This window comes from Melanaphis sacchari, unplaced genomic scaffold (genome assembly GCF_002803265.2).
Source record: "Melanaphis sacchari strain LSU unplaced genomic scaffold, SCAv2.0 Contig0_pilon_pilon, whole genome shotgun sequence".
NCBI lineage: Eukaryota > Metazoa > Arthropoda > Insecta > Hemiptera > Aphididae > Melanaphis > Melanaphis sacchari.
In genome coordinates, this window is record NW_020270366.1 from 25,035,855 (window position 1) to 25,058,308 (window position 22,454).

Sequence of the window (22,454 nt, forward strand, 5' to 3'; positions counted from 1 at the left end):
ATTACTTTGTATAATATGGATAATCTAGATAAATTTATGGTATATAGGTTCATGTAAAGGCATATTTAAAGAGGAACACAAAGATTAGACCACAATGAGTTATGTTAGTTGTATTTATGTATTACTAGTTAATTATTGTTATTTAATTGAAAAAATCAAATTTCTTACTAGCAAAAATTTAATATTATATGATTACATTTCATAATGTTATTTGTTAATACTTAATGGATGAATGAGATAAGAAATACGGTAAGAATTATAAAATGCAATATATACTACACAATTTATATATTATAATACAATATCGTTATTATGTATATTTAATATAAAGTGTTTACGAGTTGAATATCAATAAATATTTAACATATAACTAAAGTCAAAACTTTTTGACAGGAAGCATCAATAACTCGAAAAGAAAATATTGGTGGGGGAAGGTGTTATTATAGTGGTGACTCAAACAATTTTTGTTTATAGGACAATAAAATCTACCTACCCCTGAAATATTGTTAATGAAATGAATTCACTATTATAAGTTATTCAGTGAAAACTAACAACTACTTAGTAAGGCGCAACCACTCATAAGCCAATTTTTTGTTTAGGACATTTGTCTCAAAATTCTTGGTTGTGCCACCTCTAGTTCATAATATTTTATATTCTTGTTTTTACTTGTTATCTCAGAATAGTATACCTTTGTATTATTATTTAATAATAATTGAATTTATTACTTGATATTAATTCTAAAATTATGCTTTAAGAATAAGAGGCTCTCAAACCAGAAGACCAACCTACTGTGAAAAAGTTTTTAATTGTCCAAATAATTATTCCTAGAAAGTTATTAATACTTAACATCTATATTTAATTAAATAAAAACACCATTAAAAATTACTGTAACAAAATAAAATAATATATATTTAGGTATTATAAATACACCGGACAATAATAAATGATTGAATAATAAAACAATTATTATTATAAAAACCAACTGATATTACAATTATCAACACAGCTTTAAGTTTTACAATATAATGTACCATAGGCAATGTCATCCACAATATTAATTAAATAAAAACTACGCGGATTTAAAATTGTTTAAAAAAATACAATACATCTCACTCGTTTTTACACCCACTATTTTTATTTACATAGAAAAATATGCATGACATAAAAAGTGGGCATTTCAAAATCGGAACGTCTATAAATAAAATCTAAGTTATATTTTTATGTATAAAAAAGGTATATTATATTCAGTGCATTTAACAATAATAAAGTTTTCATTTTTTTATTTTAAACATGTTGAGCTCAATATTGTGAATTAAAGAGTAAACCTTACATAATAATTCTATACTTTGAAAATCATTGGTAATAATAATTGCTAATGATACATATTATGGGATTAGCTATTTATTATGTATTTATCAAAATTACTAGACATTTTAAATGGCCTGTAAAAATACAAAATATTTTAACTATTGTTGAAAATTTTATATTTTTTCTCTCATCTCTATACACATTTTGTATTTGTAATTAAATAACTTTACTACTATTATACCCAATAATGGTAGTTAATAATTATATATTATAATTATTGTTAAAGTTCAAATTAATATTTTCAAGCTCTCTTTTTCTTAATTTATTTACATTTTAAATAAGAAGAATAATATATGACGCTTGAATATAATATTACTGGAAATTGGAAACAACCGTAAAAAAATATAACTTTGTTATTGTTAATTATTTGATAATTGATTAGAAGAGTACTTTAATTTTGCTACGATAGAAACGGATTAGGTGACGGTACAAGTGGTGGTGGCAAAGTTGAATTAGTTGGACCACTAAATGCAGATGAAGTCGTTGGTTGATTGGCAAATGGAGGTTGTGGTGTTAAACCAAATGGATTTGCCATACCTAAAATAATTTTTAAAATAACTTAAGAATAATATAGTAGATATAACCATACATTATACATATTCTTTCATATCTAAATTTAAATAATTATAAATAGTTCAGCTGTGTCATTATTAACTTAAAATACATAAAACTGTTTAAGACAAAAAATTATCTATTATAATAAATTTAAAGTAAAATATGTTTGAATTATTAATTAAAATATAGAGATGTTAATAACTTAATTTGTTTGATCAAAATTAGAGGTGAAAAAGTTATAAACAATTATCTGATTATGTAATGATGTAATATAACATAGCCTTTAAGTTATTAATAAAAAAAAAAAATAAATACATACCAGGTGGTCGTATTTGTGCAACTGGTGTTGGATTAATAGGAGCTGTTACTAGGTTATCCAAATTTACTAAAGCAGAATTTTCTCCCAAGAAACTGTGTGGTGTCTTTTTACCTGACGTGGAACCTTGTGAAGTTCCTAGTAGTTCATTATTTAAATGGGACAGGTCAAATGGATCAGGAGTAGGTTCTAAATAAATAAAATTAAAATTGAAACAATATAGGCATTTATAAAAAAATTCTGATTCTTTATATACTTGTTTGCAATGATCGATTTCCTAAAAGAGCAAATTCATCAAATTCTTGATTTGGTTTGCTTAAAGGTTGAGCAGTTGTTGCAGGGGTCCAAGGGTCTGGTGGAGCCATTGCTGCAGCTGATGAATTTTGTGACAACCAAGGATGTACACCTTGAATTAATTTTTTTGAATTATATAATTCTATGTATCATGATATGTTTATTTTTTACTTACCATTGTTTGTTGCATTAGGCAATACATGAGCAGAAGTAATGGCATTTTGTTTTTGTGTAACAGGTGACCAAGGGTCAACAGCTCGGCTAGGCGTTCCACTATTTGAATCTCCATTAGACCAATTTAAAGGCTGAAATTAAATGTTTAAATTTGTATAATGTTTAATTAATGATAACCAATATATAGATGCTAAAATTGTTTTTTATTACCTATACATTTAATTAGATTAATTAAATATTATTTGAATAGCTTTTGTTAATTTTATAAAATAACCATAGTTCAAGAACAATTTATAAATTTATATTTTTATTCTTAATAATGAGTTTTATTTTTATACTATATTACCTGTGGTTGAGTTTTTATAGGCATACCCCATGGATCTGCTGTTGTTGCTGCCGTTGCACCATTTTGATCTCCATCATTGTCTAGATCAATTCCCAATAGGTCCAACATATTACTACTCTTGCCACTACTACTATTGGCTCCAGATTCTGAACCACTACTTAAATAATGTTTGTTATATAACCCAAATAAGTATATTTACTTTTTTTATAACTTATAATAAATTTGAACTTACTTGAATTCATTTTCACTTTGAGACAATGCTAGTTTTAATCTTACATCATCACTACGTCTTTTTTGTTCTTCTTGTTCTGCTTCTTCTCTAGACATAGCCAAAGCTAGTTGTAATTGTAATTCTTCTTCACCAACAGTCTGTGGGCGCGCACTTTCTAGTTCAGCTGAAATAGATAAAACAAATATTTAATGCTTAAATAATTTTACAAATGAAAATTATTACAAGAATAACAACATTACATTAATAATAGATATTTATAGTCTTTACTAAGATTATAAAAGCATGAATTGTAAAAATAGAATTTTATATTTTTCTATCTTAAATAAAGTGTAGCAAATTTTTATACAACCCAAAATTTAACTAATCTAAAGGATTATTCAATTTAAAAGAAAAGACACTAAGGTTTTTTCCATATTGTTGAAAACTAATAAACAAATTAAAATAATAAAATAGCTGAACAGGAAGTAGTAAATAAGTGTTGGACACTCATCTTGCTATGTTCACCTTGAGCCAAGATATATTCTAAATATTATACATATCAAAACAAAATGTATTATATGAAAAGACTCCATCTAAAGTTCAGTTAAACATGATGAATTTTTGAACCTAACTAAAGAATAATTTTGAAAACATTTCAAATATAGAATGGTAACTTAATACTTTTTAGATACTAAAAAGTACTAAACCATCACTCTAGTTAAAAATTTAAAAGAAAAGTATTATTCTGAATTATTATTTCATGGTAAGTTCTTTCAAGTCTTTTTGAGACAAAATTTGCTACACTAAGTTAAAAAATAGAAACAAGAAATGCTACTATTCTGACCCTTAAAAAAATACAATAACAATCAACAAACCTTTTACAGGAGGTCGTGTATCATATAAACCATAGGAATCTCGAAACTATAAAAAATAAATAAACTATTATTTTATGATTTATAAAATTATTCATTTATACTTATAGAACTTATTTTTATGTTAAACATAAAATAGTACAATGATTTTAATATAAACATTTTTCTTTTTTTATAACAATTTAATAGTTATATACTAAGAATATGTTTTATAATTTAAATGTAATAATTTAAAGTGAAGAAGAAAAATCAGAGTAGATTTAAAAAAATAAAACGTTAAATAAAAATACTTGAAGATAATTTCTATTTTTTAAACTAAAATGACTGAACTATTTTAAAATGTATAATTTCAATAATCATAATATTACTATACTATGATTTAAAAGTAATTTATTATTATATTACAATTGCTAAGTTGTTAATATTTTAATTACTAGTCTCAGAAGTATTATTAAAAGATTATACTGCTATTATAATTATTAGACAATTAGACATTAGTAGATAGAACATGCATTTTTGTTGTAAACCATAAAATCTTACATAATGAACTTACCAATGGATACTTGGGACTTTGTGGAGTTGTCTAATCAAATGTATAGCGTAAAAAAAAAATAAAGAAAACACATAATAACCACCACCATTATTAAATTACTAAAATATAATAAAAAAAAAATTTTTACATTTCCATCACTGCCAAAACTAGACATTTTTTGTGCAGATCGTTCTTTTGCTTTAATTGCACGTGCTCGTTCGGTCTTTAATCGTTCATCGTCATCTAATAAAGCTACTAGTTGAGTAGCTGTATCTCTTACTCTTTGTCCTTTATCCTTATTATCTTCTATATGTTGAAACGTTTCTAATGTTTTAATAGCAAAACGATTTTCCTTACATTGTTGGGCAACCTTAGAACAATAAAATCATCAATAAGATCATACTAAAAACATGGATCACTCATACTTTTTCACTGCCAGTCTTAATTAAATATTCTAGAAGGATAAGTGCTTTATGAACATGTCGCCAGTTTCGTCCATGATCATTAAGTCGTTTCCAAAGAATTGCCATAATTTCAGAAAAAGCAACTACATTATAAGTTAAGTCAGCAATTTCAGCCATTAGCGTACTGCTTGGACCCCACTGATCATTACTAGTAGCCTCGCGCACTTTTACCTAAAATGTAATATGTAAATGTAAATAATTTTTTATAAGCTTGTATTTAACTCAATTTATTTTCTTGTTAAATATAATACAATTATTTTAGTTATTATTTTTGAAGCGCGACTAATAAGATTTAACATACAATAATCTAGGTCAGAGTATTAATGATCATTTATTACTATGTATCTTGATACATATAAATATATTAAATTAATTTAACAATAAAAATACAAATTTATCAAAATATAACTATACTAACTTGAGCATCAGAATAATTATGTGCTATGTTTTTAATATTTCTTCTTAGCCCAGCGACATTAACTTGCATTTCTTCTCGCTTCTTCATCTAAAATTCAAAATATAAATTAAGCATCTAATAGGAATATAGAATATACTATATACAATTTAATTTCAAATTGAGTTTTCTTTAAAATTAATTTCAAACCAAAAAATTATGATAAATGTATACATAAATTATACACTTTAATAATATATATAAATAAAACAAGCATGTTGAGCAATACAATTATAAATTAATCCGGCTTATAACAGTAAATATCAAATAATTTAGATAGATACATGCCAATTATACATGGCTACGTTAAGTATCTTAAAATGGCGTCAAACTCTGTTTAATCATACTTAATTTATTGTAGTATGTTAACAATGTTTTAATTCATTGATTTCTTTGAAATTTATACTAATTATTAATAATATAAAAACATTGAAATACTTAATTTATTTTTATTAGTTATTAATCTCATTTAAAAGTTATCAAATATACAATTAATCATATTATATGTCAAATATATATGGCTCGTATTTATTTTTGCAGAAAAGTTTTTCATTTTATATTTAAATACAATAATTGTAACCTAACCTGCAATGTGAAAATTTATTGATTATTGAAACCTTAAATAAGTTAAAGAAATGTAAATTTATAACACAGTACTAATTAGTACATATGTTAACTAATTCGGTACTTAATATGTTCATTGTTTTGGAGTCAAGATAATTAATGCTATATAATGTATTTATATATTTATAACAACTGAAAATTTATTTCGTTTTTAATATTTTGTTCTTAAAATACAAAAGTTTAATTACTCAATCTAGAATACTAAAACATTAATTAACCTTAAAACACATTAACAAATACTTAGCTATAAAGTTTTATTTGCTTAAGTAAATAAAATAGATATTTTTTCATGAACTATTTTTAAGATATTACAAATATATTTCCAATGTTTAAGTATTTTAATTGAATTAATACAACTAGAAATAATAGTTTTCAAAACATAAAGTAAGCTTCTTTCAATTTGTAATACTGAGCAGGTAGCTAAATTATAGTATAAGAAAATTATTATTATATTAAGCTTAACTAAATATAATTTTTAAAAAGCTTATTCTTTTTTTAAATTACTAAAACTACATTTATAGAAAAATATATATAGGATAATTGAATACAAAATAGAAATTTTTCATAGAAGTATATCTTTAAATTTATGTACATGCCTACAATCACTTATTTTACAATTTAAATTAATATAACTATTCTTTATAATATTAATCTATGAAAAGATAACTATACAATGTTAACTGTTAATAAAAAACTTAAATACTTAAGTGATTTAAACTATTAAATTAGTAATAAGTATATTATGATATATTTTAATCATAATATTATGTAATATTTACTTTGATTAAAATTTAATAATTCAAAACATTGAAGGGAATACAAGAATATATTTTACACATGATTATTTTTTATAATCAAATGGTGATCACAGTTGACCTGACGGCCATAATCAAGGGAGGATTTAATAATTGACCCTTGAATTTGTTTTTTATTAATATAACTAAGGTATCAAAGATGAATACAAAATATTCAATAAAGTTAGAACAATTATAAAAAAAACTAAAAACTATTCTTTTTTTTTTTTTTTAAGTCTCCAGTTCTTCAAATTAGAGCATAGATAATTGATTGAATTTTATTTAGAATAATATTGTTGTATTATTATTATATTGTATTTTATACAAGAGGACAAATAAATAACAATTGTGAAATATCTATCAATTATGATTGGGGTGAACAATATTAAAATGGAAAATAATTAAAAAAAATACTAAATATTAGTCTTAAAATTAAGGTATTCATATGGTTCAATAGCATAGTTCTCTAAATATATCAACAATATATTAAACATATACACAAATACCATTCTACTGAATATATTATTGTAGTATACAAGATAAGCAAATAGAATACAAAATTTATCAAGGACGCATTAATTGTTAGAGGAATTTTTGAAAGAGAATACAAGTTTATCTTTAAAGTGCCTACTTATGAATAATAAGGTATGGTTATATGAGCAATCAATAGTTAACAACTAACACTTATACTTTATTCAACATTACTGACAAATACAATTGTACAGAGAATATAAAGATTAATGCATCAGGTAGACTATTATGACAATTTTTAATATATCTGCTATATCATTGTAATGCATTAGTCGTTTCAGATTAAATAGGATTATACTAATAAGTATTAGTATAATTATCAAAATTAGTATTTGTTTAAATTACAAGTAGAAACAATACGAGGTTAAAGCAAAATTGGTTATTGAAAGCATTATATTAGATAAGTAACAATTAAAGTGAACGCTGATTAGGTTAAATTCAACACTAAAGCCAGATAATAATATGAATACAAATGAATAAAACAAATATTATATAAAAAATAAGAAGTTTAATTTACATTTTGAAGGTAATCGACATTTTTATTAATTATGACTTATAATTTATAAATCTTATTTTTTATACCTCTGTCTCAATTGCACACACTATGCCGATAAATGTTGATCAAATCAAAATGCATTGAAGTGATAACATAGGACATCCTGTAGCCAACTACACTGCTGGTTGTGAGCAAAACACAGAAGTTTAAATTATTATTGGCAGTAAAGATAGTTTCCATTGTTGTCCAAACGACAAGACTATTAGTACTTATACAGATATTTAGGTTAAATAGGTTTAGTATGACTAATCACGTTTGTCAACATCAGCACAATAGAACTGGACTTGACATCAGTCTCGGAAAATCTTAAGCAAATTTTGATACTAAATTTCTGAGTAGGAGGATGACACAAATCACCGTCAGTTACTCACCTCGATGACAATTGTTGACACGTTCTCGAGATTGGATAGTGTTTTCCGGTCAGACGGTGATGGGCATAATAATAATATTACGGTATGTACACACGCAGCTGTGCGAGTGGAGTTACGGAAGAACGTCTCGCAAACGAAAAAATCGCTAAAAAACGCACTGAAGACGGTGATTGTAGCGCGAACCGTGTACGATGCGTCAATGCACAAAAGCGAATATTACGGATCGACGTTCGCCGCTCAGAAAATCGTGTATTGTGTACGCCGAGTCTATTATAGAATTATTGTGTCGTAAGTATGGCTAATACATATATATATATATATATGTGTGTGTATATACTATATATATATATATATATATATATATATATATTAATCGCGTATTTGTGTGTGTGGCTGTGTGAGCGAATTGCGCGATCACTGTCTACTGCAACACAACACACCTCTTCGCACGGTCCGCGGACGTTGTCCTCCTCTTTTTCGGTGTGCGATATTTTGTTATTATTATGAATGAAAGGCGGCGGGAAGAGAGTGCGCCACAGTGAGGAATCGCTGGGTTGCCACTTAGCGAGTAGCGAACCAGTAATCACCGAGTACTAATAGTAATAATAGCATACTACTACTACTACTACAGTACTACTACTACTACTACTACTACTACTACAACGGTATATGACACCGCTCGGAACACGTCTTGCCCACCATGGTTGTAATATGGCACCGTGGTGGTGGTGGGTTGAATGTTCAATCATTTCAATCCGTTCCACGGCAGTCTGGCACGGCCGACCAACGCAAAATTATCGCGCCCTCTCTTTCCGCCGGCCATCATTCTCTCTGTAACCGACCTCTTATCACTTATCTATTTTGCGTTATCAGCTAACTTTTGTAGGCCGGTTTGTATTTAAACCTGTTGTGTTGGGTAGCCTTAGCGTTTTTTTAAATTTTTTTCCAACGTTCCAACTTCTGAACTTTTAAGTACTACTGCAGTACTGTATTGTAAGTTCCCCGTCGGCGCCGGGTAATATTGTACATTTCATTTTGTATAAATATTTATTTAATTTTCTTAGTAGATTTGGCGATATCGTGTTTTCTATTGTTCAATATTTAATAAATTTGTATTTTAATTTATTGAATATTTACTAGTCACCAAAATAATATTATTCCTATTCATTTTTTTTTGTCACCAAATTTGTTAAGGTATGCTCATTGCCTTTAGATACATTTGTAGGTTTTTTTATATAATAATATGTCTTACAATCAAATTTGCCTGTTTGGTAACTAATAACCATTATGATTTCTAACTATATTTCTATATCTTTGCCCAGATAGTTATTAGAAAATTATTAATATTTTTCCATTACTTAATTCTAACTACAGTGAAATACATTACTAAATTTTTCTATGTGTGAACTATTTAATATTTAACCGTTTAAGAAAAAAATTGAGGAATATTAGACATCAATTTTATTTTTCATCTTTTTTCAAAATTATATATAAAAATATTATTCAATTTCTTTGACGATAATAGCTGTGCTTATCTGTAGTTTAAAAAATAAGAATATACTGTGACTAATGGTAAAGTTATTGTTATGCTCTTTATTAATGCTTACTCTTCTAGTCAAATAATGTACTTAAATTGATTAGTTTTTTTTAAGTTCAATTATGTAAATAACTATTTCAAGAAACTTAATTTGTATTTATAGACTGGATTATTGATACTTAAATTTTTCATTTAGAAAATTTACATCAGAAAAATAAACATGTTGGAATATCCTACATTTGAATGTTATTCTCGTAAATTGATGACATTAACATTAATATTTAAAAATGATGAAATCTTATTGGGTATGAAAAATCGTGGAATGGGGAAAGGTAAATGGAATGGTTTTGGTGGCAAAGTAGAACCAAATGAAACAATCGATGATGCTGCTAAACGGTAAATAACTTTATAAACAATAAAAATATATTTTTTAAATATTTCAGTAAAACAATTATTTAATTATAACAGAAATAATAAAAATATTAATATTTATTTTTAGTGAAGTAAAAGAAGAGTGTGGGTTGGATGTAATATCTATGAAAAAAATTGGTATTATAGATTTTGAATATGTTGGTTCAAAAGAAATATTGGAAGGACATATATATTTCTGTGATCTATTTGAAGGTGACATAGTTGAATCTGATGGTAAAAATAAAATATTTCTATTATTATTTTGAAAAATATTATTATTATTATTATTATTATCATTATTATTTTTTTTTTATCTACCTATTATTAAACAGATTAACAAATTAATTATTTTATTTTAGAAATGGCGCCAATAAAATGGTTCAAAATTAAAGACTCCCCGTGCGATAACATGTGGATTGATCATAAATTTTGGTTTCCTATGGTATTGAAACAAATTTCATTTAAAGCACATTTCAAGTATTTAAATGATGATACAATGCTAGATAGTACCATTGTATTATTAAATACTGTCAATAAAACTAAGGAAACTTGTGTTAATGTTGTTGTTAAAAAATATAACCAATTATTAATTTGTAAACATGCAGATGCATCAGAATACTTAAATAAGTATCAACAAGTTATGATAGGAGAGTCTATAGAAAATGCAGCTTTAAGGTTTGCTAAAATAATTAGTGAATATTGTTGATATTAAGTTTTTATTTTTTCAGATATTTAAAAAGTCATTATGAAGTAACCACAGAGGAATTACAAAAAATAGCTGTTGTTAATATTGAATTCATTGATAAGCCATGTATTCAAGAAATTCATTTTTTTGTTATAGACATTTCAAAATCAACAAATGCTACATTAACTAATGGTAAATTTTTCGATTAATTACTCAGGTATTTAAAAAGTGATAGTGTAGAGACAGTTGTTTAAGGGAAATTATGGTTAATAATATGTTATTAATAATATTATTGGTATACTTTTTAACTAGTATATATGAATATATTTATTATTATTTGAGGAGTTGTGGAAAATTAACATCTATTTCAGTTGATTAATGCATGTATAATAAATGTCAGAGTATTTTGAATTTTGCTCTGATACAAAATTGAAATATAAATGCTAATCTCTAATTGTTGACTATCTAACATTTATTTTTAAAGTTTTTACTTTATGAAATATTAAAATGTTTATGTTTTATTTAGATTGTCAATGGTTTGATATAAACAACATACAAGCTAAAAAATTATGGCCAGATGATAAGTTTTTGTCTACATTATTTATGATGAAACCATTTAATGCATATTTTCTAATTGACAATGATAATGTATTATGCAGCAAATATAACAACAATTAATAAAGTAAATTGTTCATTTATTAAGTGGGTGTTATCGTATGTTCAGACTGAACCATTGGTATATTCAGGAATGTTTCATGGTGGGGATTTGATCATGCAGTAGGTATTTAAAGATATTAATAAACAATAATCACTTATTAAAGTATCAAGTGTATGCCATATGGTCTAATCATTTAATGAAAAATATATTAAAATAAAATAATTTATCTACTCGATATACTATGTAACTTTTATTGTTTAGGTTTTGAAGGAAACTATAATATCTTGGTTTAATGAATGAGAAAACAATGTTATGTGTAAAAGCCTATTTTATAAAGATGAGTTTTTGATTAATAATGGAATATGTATATATGTCACTATGAAGTCAATTGATTTATTGCAAATTTATTTTAATATGTGTGGACTAAACATGAGAGGTGAAATAGATATTAAATAATTATCATTAATCATTATCATATTATGTTCGTGTTTTTAATAGTTTATTTTTTCAATTGTAGCAATTTTTCGATACAATACGCCAATCTATTGGACCAAATGATAAATTTATATATCCATCCTTCATAGAAGTCTACAAATTATCGATTTTTCGACATCTATGATACATTATCAGATTTAAAATAAACCTTTTGAAAATAAAGTAAAAGTTATTAGAATGAAATAATTGCTAGATTTCTTGGATTAAGAAAGTGATTGGAATTCTAACTTAGATATATCATCCCAAGATCATTAATATTGTAATAAAATTAAAACAGCATTTAAAGAATGTGGTTTATGTATTGTAATGTTTGCAAATAAGTTTAAAACACACAATACGTAATATTTGTCACTTTGTTTTGGAAGGTAACTTATTCTCGGTCTAATATATTCACTGGCATATTTTCAAATTTTTTGTTTTCAGAAAGAGGGGTTCAATAATTTTCTCAATTTTAACATTTTCTTTAGGTATTGATATAAAAAATAGTTATTAATAGATATATATCATATAAATAGAAAATTGCAATTAATAGATATTAAAAATTCCATAGTTGGTTTCAAATTTTTAAAATACAAAATTTAATTATTTATTTTTAATATTAAGTTCATCCAAAATTCCATGAGGCAAGAGAGACTTTTAATGTAAATAAATAATAATGCCAATACATTAAGACTATTTTATAAAGAGAGAAATTATAAATTTTGCCATAATAAATAAATATTTTACTAAATAAAATGTTAATATTTATTTCAGAAATGTATCACGTAAGTTTTTTTACATTAATTTTAATTTCGAGAATTTCTTTTTATTTGGCATAGTCAATATTGGGATTGTTGCTAGAATTTGTAATCATTTTAATATACCAGGTTATATATCTACATATTTGTATTGTATAATATATGCAATGCATCAATTGCGTTACCTATTTGGATTGTCATAGCAGTGATTCCTGATCCCTCCCCTCATTAATACGTATTATTTAATACATTACCGTATTTACAACTTGTCAATGTTTAGATACTAAAAGGATGCTTAATAACCTGAAGTAACATTTAATTTTAGAATTAAAAGGTTATCTTCTATATTCTAATAAACAAAATCAGATTAAATATTAATCATAGGAATTTAATTAAAAAGGGATTTATAGAATTTATTTAAGATTCCGAAGTTTTCAACAGAATTATCGATTATATTATTAATATTATTACAAATCATTATAATTTATTTATAACTCTTTGTAAGATAAATAATGACATCAATATTTTGATATTATATTACATTGAGAATGAAAAAAATTACTATAACGCGAAATTAAGAAGTAAAAGATAAAAATTTCCAAAGTTAGTGTCAAACTAAACTAAGAATTATACTAATATTATAGATATATTTATATTAAACTCGTGTTTTATATAATTTTAAATTATTTTACATAACAAACGATTCATTATTATCTATTTAAAGGTGGGTTGCATAGTGACTAATATATAATGTGTTTATGTTACTGTGAGTTGTCTCTAAAAATGTAAACAATCTTATTTCTTAATTCAATAAATTATACTTATCATGATTCATGATATATTATTTTGTTTTTGACTCTTTCATGGTTTAATTATTTATTTATAATTAAAGATACTATGTAGATAGTAATGATAGTAATATTCATAGAATAAAATAGATAAAAATTTAATCTTTTTTTGTCATGGTACTATCTTAAATTTTGTTATCAAAGAATCAACACATATTTTTTCGGACAACTTAAAAAGAAAAAAAGCAGTCACCGATATCAATATAGAACATATCAATCTTTAGTTGTTTTTTTTATATCTATATCAGACATCAGTATAGTTAATAGTTATCAGTTAAGACAACAAACATGAAACAGGGAACAAAGTACAAACTTTCAATACCTAAACTTTGACAATGATCACTCACATGACATAATTATTACGATTTATGATGATTTCTTTTTCAAATATAAATCGATATAGCAATCATTGGGTATGTTATTATGCTTAATAGTTTTTAAATTTAATTTTAAAATGTTGTGTTCTTTGTGTGGTAAGTGTTTAATGTTTATTAGGTATACATTCCATTTAATAACTTAATTAACCTCTGACTAAGGTATATAATATTATCTTTATAGCTTAATTTATAGTATTAATCATCACATTTTTATCCCACATTCCCACCTTATTTCACTCACATCTGGAAATGCAATTACCAGATGTCTAGATAGTACACTTCTGTGAAATCAATCCATTTCCAAACATCTTATTCTAATTATAAATAAGGTGTAATGATCTGTGTAATAAGATATTCATGATACATTTTGTGTAGTTATACCATGCAAATAATAACAATAAAAAAAAATAATTATTTTTTAAGGTTTTAACCTAAGTGCTCAACATTGAGATGATAAGCTTGATCAAATACTGTAGATTAGATTCTAAATTATGATCTACAGTATTTGATTTAATAAATGAAGTTTAAAAGATTATCAGTATAATTTGGCTGTTAACTGTCTACCAACTAAGATGTCTTTTTTGCCAGAGGTAACTTAAATTGTGATGTACATGTATTCAGTAATAATAACTGTATATTTTTAATTTTTTAGAAAGAGCCTTTAAAGTTTGATGTAAATCTTTGTGGAGCTCCTGAAGAGATAGTTCAATTAGTGGATAATATTAAAAAAGTATTGTTAAATTCTTATGACATAGAAATGTTTTTAATTTGAATAACACTCATAATAAATAATTTATTTTAGGTTGGAGAACAATTTTTATATCATTGGAAAACATTTCCAATAATTTTACCACCAACAGCTATTACAACAAAATTTCAAATAAATGGAAGTGATTCAACGTTTGGGCCAGGTGAATACTACTATTATAACTTACTATATAAATGGTAAATATTGATTTACTTTTGATTCAGGTACAGATTCAAATTGTACCTTGGCCAGGCGAACCATAACATCTATTCGTTCCATTAACTGTCGAGATTTATTTGTTCCACCATCTTTTGACGAATTAGATGCGGTGGCTGTAAATACCAAAGGTGAACCTAGGCATCTAAATGCCAAACAACTAGAATCTTTACGTGAACGTGGGTAAGTTCAAATAAAATGTGTAATATGTTAAACAATTATAATATGGATCTTCAAATTATGTTATAATTAAGTCTGGACAAGGATATACATGGAAAGCCAAAGAAGTTAAACTCAAAACAATTGGATACTATACGTAAACTAGGGTATGTCAAGGTTTTGACAAAACTTTAGGTTGTTGGTTATTGTTTGGTTTTTGGCTTGTGCATTAATTTTAGTTCTGCAGTTTATCTTTTGTATATAATTATTTAAAACTTTGAAATTATCAATTATTATTTTGTTTTTAAAGAGAATTTGAAGTGGCTAGTATTAATTTTGTTGGCCAAACACACAAATGGAGATTAACAGAATGGTTACAAAAAGGAACAGAAAGGAATCGAGAAACACTACTAGATGATTTAGCATTTGCTTTACAATTTTTGTTAGTGACTGCAAGAGCTAGGTTATTTTCACATTTTTTTAGCATAACGGAATCTATAAAAGCTATACTAACTGGCGTGATCAAATTAATTGGTAAGAATAAATTGATATTAAATACTTTATTTTTTTTTAACATCAATTTTATGTTCATAGATATAATATTTGGAGTACCTTCTTTAAAAGCACATAATTTACCTGAAAAAATAAGAGAAGAACGATGTCGTTATTTAGTTGCTGAATTAATTTGTCGAGTATGTTATTTCATATAGAACAATAAAATTAATAATAGACTTCTAATTTTAAATGTTATAGCCTGAATTAGAGCATGCTTTGGAACATTTAATAAGTTTTGTTCGAAAACAGTTGCGAAGAGCTGCTACAGAAAAATTTGAACCATCAAAAGAAGCAATGTGTCCTCAGATTCCTATTCCTTATCAGTTTTTGACTCCAAAAGTATGGTGTAATATTCAACATTTATTTTATTTTTTCAAATTTAAACTAAAACATTAATTTTACAGCGTGAAGAAATTGACTTGAGGCTTTTTGATAGAGATATAATGAAAAAAGCATTACCTGTGATAATGGGGTTGTTGGAACGTGAGACACGAGGTTGGTTTCTACATTTTAGAGAAAAACTTATTTATGAATTAAAAACACAAAAGTTATCAGATGAAGAGATTGAAAAAGTAAAACATTGATAAAAAGTTTTATTAGTATTGTATTAATTAATTTTATTTTATTTTAGTCAGTTAATGAAGCTGTAATGAAAGAGTATTTACAACGTGTTTATAAAAGTATAATTAATAATGTAGAACTGCAGATGTTAGGTGATGGAATTCCTAATCTTTTGATCAACCAAGCACAATGCATTGTTCTTATGCACCGGTAAAATTTTTTTAAATGTTTAGACTTTACGTTCATAAATATTAATTTAATATATTTTGATAGAGCTGTTGAAAATGTACAAAGGAAAATAATTAAACAAAAAAACACACTCTCTCAAAGAATGCAATATACTTATCCTGTATTGTCACGTATTGGTCCTTGGATGAGAGATAAACAAACCATTGCTGAGGTTGTAAAATTATTACTTAATATTTTTATTTATTATAAATTTATTTATTTATTTCAGGAAAAATTTATCCAAGAATGTCAATGGAGTGCTCATGAAGAAGCATTAACTCTTTGTAAAGAATATAAATTACATCAAGCTGTCTATTTTTTACAAAGAGATTTGGCTTTTATGAGAGAAGTAAACACAGTTTTAATAATTATACATTTTATTACTTTAGTATTCCATATATTTATAAAATAGGTTTTATATTACACAGTATGTTAAAGTTCTGTTAAATTCTTGTTTCTCTGTAATTGTTCATAATGAGATCATGTTTCATAACTATTAACTATGAACATTAAAAAATTTAACATCTAGACTGAATAGACTAATTCAGCGTTTCTCAAACTGTGGGTTGCGAATCAATTTTTGGGGGGTCTCTAGAAGTAGTATTATATTATTATTATTATAAAGTAATAAATAAGTAATAAAAAAATTTGTTTTTTTGAAATTACTTTTTTGATTCTGTAAATTTAAAACTATGGGGGTCGGGATCTAAAAAAATTGAGAACCACTGGACTAATTTATAGTCATACTTTTGTGTAATAATTTTAAATATAGAATAGCTATTAATTATAGATCTAGTTATTATTTAGTTATTTCAATTTAATCTAAATACTGCATGATTCATTATTTTTTCTATATTAATTTATAAAATTACTATACTATAATAAATTAATATTAATTTAAGTGGTCTAAAGGAGGTGTAACAACTTTTTTTTTAAATGAACTATTACGAATTATCAATTATTATTTATTAATAAAATATTTTTTATTTAGAGGGAACCAGTCTTGTCAAAAGAGCTCAAAGCTGTTAAAATTCCAACTAGAACTTTTCATTGGTTAACACAAATTTGGCTTCCAAAAAATTGGATTGTACGTAGATCATTCCAAGGTCAATCAGAAACAATACCAACTGTATTAAGTTCAACAGCAACAGCTATAACAACACCTAGGTCTAATCCCAGTCAAGTATGGATTACAAACATATTATTGACCATATGATTAGTATCATAATTTATGAAATGTTTAGGCTGTGTTTTTGGTAGAAAAAGAAATAACCCACACTACCACGACAAGATGGCCATTTTGGAGAGTTATTAACTTCCTATATCGCACTTGGACATGGACATGGAATGCTATGTTTTTCTTTGGTGTTAGTCATTTAAAAACTTAATATTTCATTTTTAATATTTTTCATTAATAACTCATTCTTATTTTATAAATAGGTGGTTATACCATGGTGTAGTCCTGTAAGTGTACGTTCTTTGTTTTGTTCAGAATCATTTTATCCAGATTTAGAATTATCTCAAGTGAACGGTACATTATTTCCTAGAAAATCCTCACTTACTTCAACACTCCTATCTAGGTTAAATTTACTCTGGCGGCACATATCAAAGAGTCGAACTCATTTTGAAACAAAACCTGATACAGGTAAATTATTTGAATATTAAATAATAATGAATTTAGCTTATTGAATTCAATTTCTCTCATTTTATTTATCTTCTTTCATTTTTCCGTATTGTATTTATAAATTATCACGATTTGTTTCTTAAATATAATTGAATTACTCTACTTTCTTTTTGGTTTAATTTAAATTTCTTTCCATTCTTTTCTAACTTCTTTATTTATCCATGATTAATTTTTTCTCATTTCAAAACTATTTTATGTAATATTTTTGTATTTTGTTTATATTTTTAAATTATTAAAATAAATACATAAAATTATCACTTTATTAAAAATAACATTGAAGTTATCAATAATATTTATCTTTACTTTTAGGGTTTATTGGTAAAGGAATGACTAGACACTTAAATCGAACTTGGAACTATGTAATTAAGGGTATATTGGGCACTTTGGCCATGTTAATTATTTTTCCAATTATTTGTCTCTCTGCAAGTTTTGGAAGTCTTATAGTGGCATTAACTGGTCCATTATGGTGATTATCTAATTATTTATTTTTAAATATAAAAGTTATAAAATAAAATTTTATTTGCAGGATGCCTTTGGTAACATTATTATTACACGTGTTCAATGGGTTAATTTATGATTTGGACTCTCCGGCTGAATGGAAAAATAGATATTTTGTTGTAATTGAAGCATTAGTTTGGAATATATTAATCCAAGGCATTTTACAACCATTGATAGCGTGTTTAATTGCTTTTATATTTTGTCCAATAGTTACTGTAATTTTATTTATTGGTAATTTTATTAATTAATAATATATTGCTTACATTGATTTGTTCAAAATATTTTTCATTTATTTCTATTTTTGTAGTTGGTCTGTTGAAATATTGGTTTCGCTTAGCATGGGATAGCATTATATACCATTTGGTGATAAAAAAACGTGGACGAATACCTGCATGTGATAGTTTCATTGTTAAACGTGTTGCTGGTCCAGGCATGGCATCAGATTATTACTTTCAAATTCGTCCTGAGCAAGCTTTAGCTGCATTTGAAGCTAAAATGGAGTTGGATGAACTTAATGCATATCAAAATCTTATGGAGCAAAAAATTCAACAACCACAAAAAGATTTTGCTCGCTTTGTTGATGTATGTTTTGGACCATTTAGTGCACATTTAGCCAAAAACGGAGCTTATCGAATTTTGGAAAAAGAAGCACAGGATTTGATGACAGCACTTCAAGATAAATTGGAAAGAAGATTACGAGAACTTCAATCTGGTTTGTCAACAACTCTAAAATCAAAAATTAGATTAACTTCAAAGGATCTTAAAGTAAAATTTGAACTATAATTTAATTGTATAAATATTTTCATGATGATTACAATTTTTAAATTATATTTAGATTACAGTTGCTTTAGCATCAAAAATGTTAGAATATTGGTACCCTCAACATGTAATGCAGAAGTTAAATATTAGTGAAGAAGAATTTTGGGAATCTAAAGGACTTTCAGTTAATGATTGGTCTGCTCTTGCTGTTGTATTTCTTACAGATATATTTAGTTTGGACTTTCTTACACCATTGGATGATGCAGATACTAAATTTAAATTAGAAGTAATAAATATTAAGTGTAAATATATTCAAATTCTTAATTGTATTTTCTTTTTAGACTGAACAGAGTGTAGATTTATCCCGTTTTTATAATGCTGTTCAAAGTATTAATATTGATGGGCAGTGCTCAGAAATGTTGGGTCCTTTATATTCGTCACGTGGAAATATTCAAATTCAATCACCATATTTGGAAATTTCAGCTTTTAATCCTCGATCAAAATTACTACATTGCAAATTCAAAAAATTAGATAGTGCTAGGTATTAATATATGCATATACATATATTCATTCACAATGTTTTTAATAAAATTAATTTATTATATATTGTTTTAGCAATAGTATTACGTACACAATGTTATTAGGCAGTCGTTTTAAAACTGGTACTCGCAGACACAAAGCATACTTGAGAACAAATTCTATGCCATCTCAACGTAATAAATCTCGGCCATGGAAACAAATACAACAGTCATATATGGCAGATAAAATGTGCATACCATTACCTGTCCCTCATCCAGCCCATATAGCATTAATAATATACAATCGGGATTCTGAATCTCCCATTCCTTTAGAATCTGAAAACTGTATTGGAATTTTGAGGTTTATACTAATAATATTAATAATATTAAAAACTGACAATCATATTTATTGTGTTTAAAATTTTTAGAGCCTTAGAAGATAGAACATCTGATCCTACTTCAACTGATTATATTCCTGCTAGTAGTTTTGATAGTAGTGCAGATTCTCGTAGTTCACTGACATCAGAAAGTGTAGAACCAGAAGAGCAAAATGTTAATGTATATAATTGGCAACGTGATGATTGGATGTTGCGAACGAGGCAGGCTGGAGCTGTACGAGTAGAATTAGCATCACCTGAAGATATAAGTCTTGATTCTGAGTCTACGAGAGTTGTATTTGGTACGTTAGGAACAACTGTATGACTGAGTTAGCTTATACATTAATAAATTATATCCATGACAAATAATGCAATAAAAATAAGTACTTATAATAATTTAAATAAACACCAAATAGTTAATTATATTAATGAAACAAAATTACAATATGTCCTTAGTATTATCTACTTATTTACATTTATATTAAATTATAAGAGAAAAATCACAATAATCTGATTTAATATTATGTATATAGATGTAAAATCAACAAATAATTTATCTAATTTACTATAAATCTCCTCGCATTTTTTTAATACCTAAAGTTAATTTAAGTATAATATCTACTTCTAAATAATTATCTAGTCATTGTAATCTGTGTTTCAATATTTAGTTTTCCTTTATATTAATATTTTTTCTCATTGACAAAACTCTTAAAACTAATAAAACAAAATATTAATACATTAATTTTTATCTTTTATTATTTGTTATACTTAAGTTTAATGTCTTCTGTTTTCTTTCTTCTTTGTGTTTGTGCCAAAGATGTGTTTTCTCAGCTTAGATAAATTTATGTTATACTATAATATAATATGTATGCTTTTGTAATTGACTTTAACTTATATATATTTTTATTTTTATTTTACATTGGTATAGTTTATTTTTATTTTTTTTATTGAAATATTTTATATACTATTCTAGAAATGTTAACTTTAACATAATATTTATGTTTTATAGATTATTATTCTTATTATATGTTTATGCTTAATTTTTTTATTTACATATTATTTATATATTATGAATATGTATTAAATATTATGTACAATATTTGTGATTTTTGTGATCCAAGTTATTTGGTTGTGGTTGATTATATTAAATCCGACAAATGTTTTATAACTTATAATATTATAAAATAATGATTCAAGGATAATAATATATTCAACAAACATTAAAAGTTTGAAAAATCGTTAATTATTTAATTTTTAACACAATTTTTTAATTTTGCTTGTTCATAACATTCTTTGTATAGATCATTTTTATGCACTTGTATATTTTTGTTCTTTACATAAAATACTATATAAATACAAATATAAAATAAACAAAATTTATTATTAAAAATGAACATTACTTTTGTTTATCATCTACACTAAATGCATGTAAATGTATTATGTTCATTTATTTATCTTGTTAATAGAAATTACATTTTATAGCCTTTAATTCTAATAAATATTTTTCTTATGATGTTTTTAGATACAAAATGATTAGCAATTTGTTGTGATTTTATTAATTGCTCAAAATCTAACTATTGCTTTGCTCGAATTTAAAAGCTTGAAAATTTAATTTAATATCACATCATTTATAAAGCAATTCATAAATATCAAAAGTTTATTAACATAATTTATTATATAATTGTATGAAGTTCAAAATTTTATAAAGTTGTTCAAAATTATTTTATTTATTTACTAATAATCGACAATTTCCAACTTAAAGAAATATATTACTTAGCTATGTCGTATTGACTATTGTTGCTGTTACTGAGTGCTAATTAGAGTAAATACGTTCTACTCATATGTTGCTGTATAATTCTGGAAAAATTATTTTACAATTCATCCAACTAGTAGCAAAATGTCGATGTTAGTTTGAAGACTTGGCTTCAGTGTATCACGTTC

The 22,454-nt window shown here is 25.2% G+C and overlaps 3 protein-coding genes across 10 annotated transcripts; 2 read left to right on the forward strand and 1 right to left on the reverse strand.

The window, feature by feature from the left end:
- Positions 1-1,668: 1,668 nt before the first annotated feature.
- Positions 1,669-9,066, reverse strand: LOC112592010 (epsin-2). Of its 3 annotated transcripts, none has more exons than XM_025335977.1 (12): positions 8,463-9,066; positions 5,551-5,637; positions 5,094-5,303; positions 4,817-5,038; positions 4,690-4,719; positions 4,140-4,185; positions 3,286-3,448; positions 3,054-3,210; positions 2,709-2,838; positions 2,496-2,645; positions 2,243-2,428; positions 1,669-1,905 (listed from the first exon to the last, which is right to left on the reverse strand). In XM_025335977.1, exons 2-12 carry the CDS (start codon positions 5,635-5,637, stop codon positions 1,769-1,771), a joined length of 1,518 nt encoding a protein of 505 aa, XP_025191762.1. In that variant the 5' UTR covers positions 8,463-9,066; the 3' UTR covers positions 1,669-1,768. The 3 variants fall into 3 exon arrangements, with proteins under 3 accessions (XP_025191762.1, XP_025191769.1, XP_025191776.1); XM_025335984.1 differs by having other exon boundaries at positions 3,054-3,207; positions 8,463-9,064; XM_025335991.1 differs by lacking the exon at positions 4,690-4,719 and having other exon boundaries at positions 8,463-9,064.
- Positions 9,067-9,298: 232 nt separating this feature from the next.
- LOC112592034 lies at positions 9,299-12,672 on the forward strand. 4 transcript variants are annotated; one of them, XM_025336014.1, is made up of 8 exons: positions 9,299-9,455; positions 10,196-10,395; positions 10,499-10,644; positions 10,770-11,085; positions 11,139-11,287; positions 11,622-11,872; positions 12,015-12,189; positions 12,271-12,672. In XM_025336014.1, the coding sequence occupies exons 2-6, from the start codon at positions 10,220-10,222 to the stop codon at positions 11,771-11,773; spliced, it is 939 nt and encodes a 312-aa protein (XP_025191799.1). In that variant the 5' UTR covers positions 9,299-9,455; positions 10,196-10,219; the 3' UTR covers positions 11,774-11,872; positions 12,015-12,189; positions 12,271-12,672. The 4 variants fall into 4 exon arrangements, with proteins under 4 accessions (XP_025191799.1, XP_025191786.1, XP_025191793.1 ...); XM_025336001.1 differs by having other exon boundaries at positions 9,300-9,477; XM_025336020.1 differs by lacking the exon at positions 9,299-9,455 and adding an exon at positions 9,638-9,656.
- Positions 12,673-14,016: 1,344 nt separating this feature from the next.
- LOC112594047 lies at positions 14,017-20,921 on the forward strand. Of its 3 annotated transcripts, none has more exons than XM_025338662.1 (23): positions 14,017-14,246; positions 14,634-14,800; positions 14,863-14,940; positions 15,013-15,121; positions 15,189-15,357; positions 15,429-15,500; positions 15,644-15,867; positions 15,928-16,025; positions 16,087-16,227; positions 16,293-16,460; positions 16,520-16,659; positions 16,723-16,849; positions 16,907-17,026; positions 17,669-17,860; positions 17,922-18,044; positions 18,118-18,322; positions 18,671-18,827; positions 18,888-19,090; positions 19,167-19,624; positions 19,695-19,904; positions 19,960-20,159; positions 20,234-20,497; positions 20,565-20,921. In XM_025338662.1, the coding sequence occupies exons 2-23, from the start codon at positions 14,783-14,785 to the stop codon at positions 20,836-20,838; spliced, it is 3,750 nt and encodes a 1,249-aa protein (XP_025194447.1). In that variant the 5' UTR covers positions 14,017-14,246; positions 14,634-14,782; the 3' UTR covers positions 20,839-20,921. The 3 variants fall into 3 exon arrangements, with proteins under 3 accessions (XP_025194447.1, XP_025194438.1, XP_025194455.1); XM_025338653.1 differs by having other exon boundaries at positions 14,018-14,246; positions 15,183-15,357; XM_025338670.1 differs by lacking the exon at positions 15,429-15,500 and having other exon boundaries at positions 14,018-14,246; positions 15,183-15,357.
- The last annotated feature ends 1,533 nt before the right edge of the window (positions 20,922-22,454 follow it).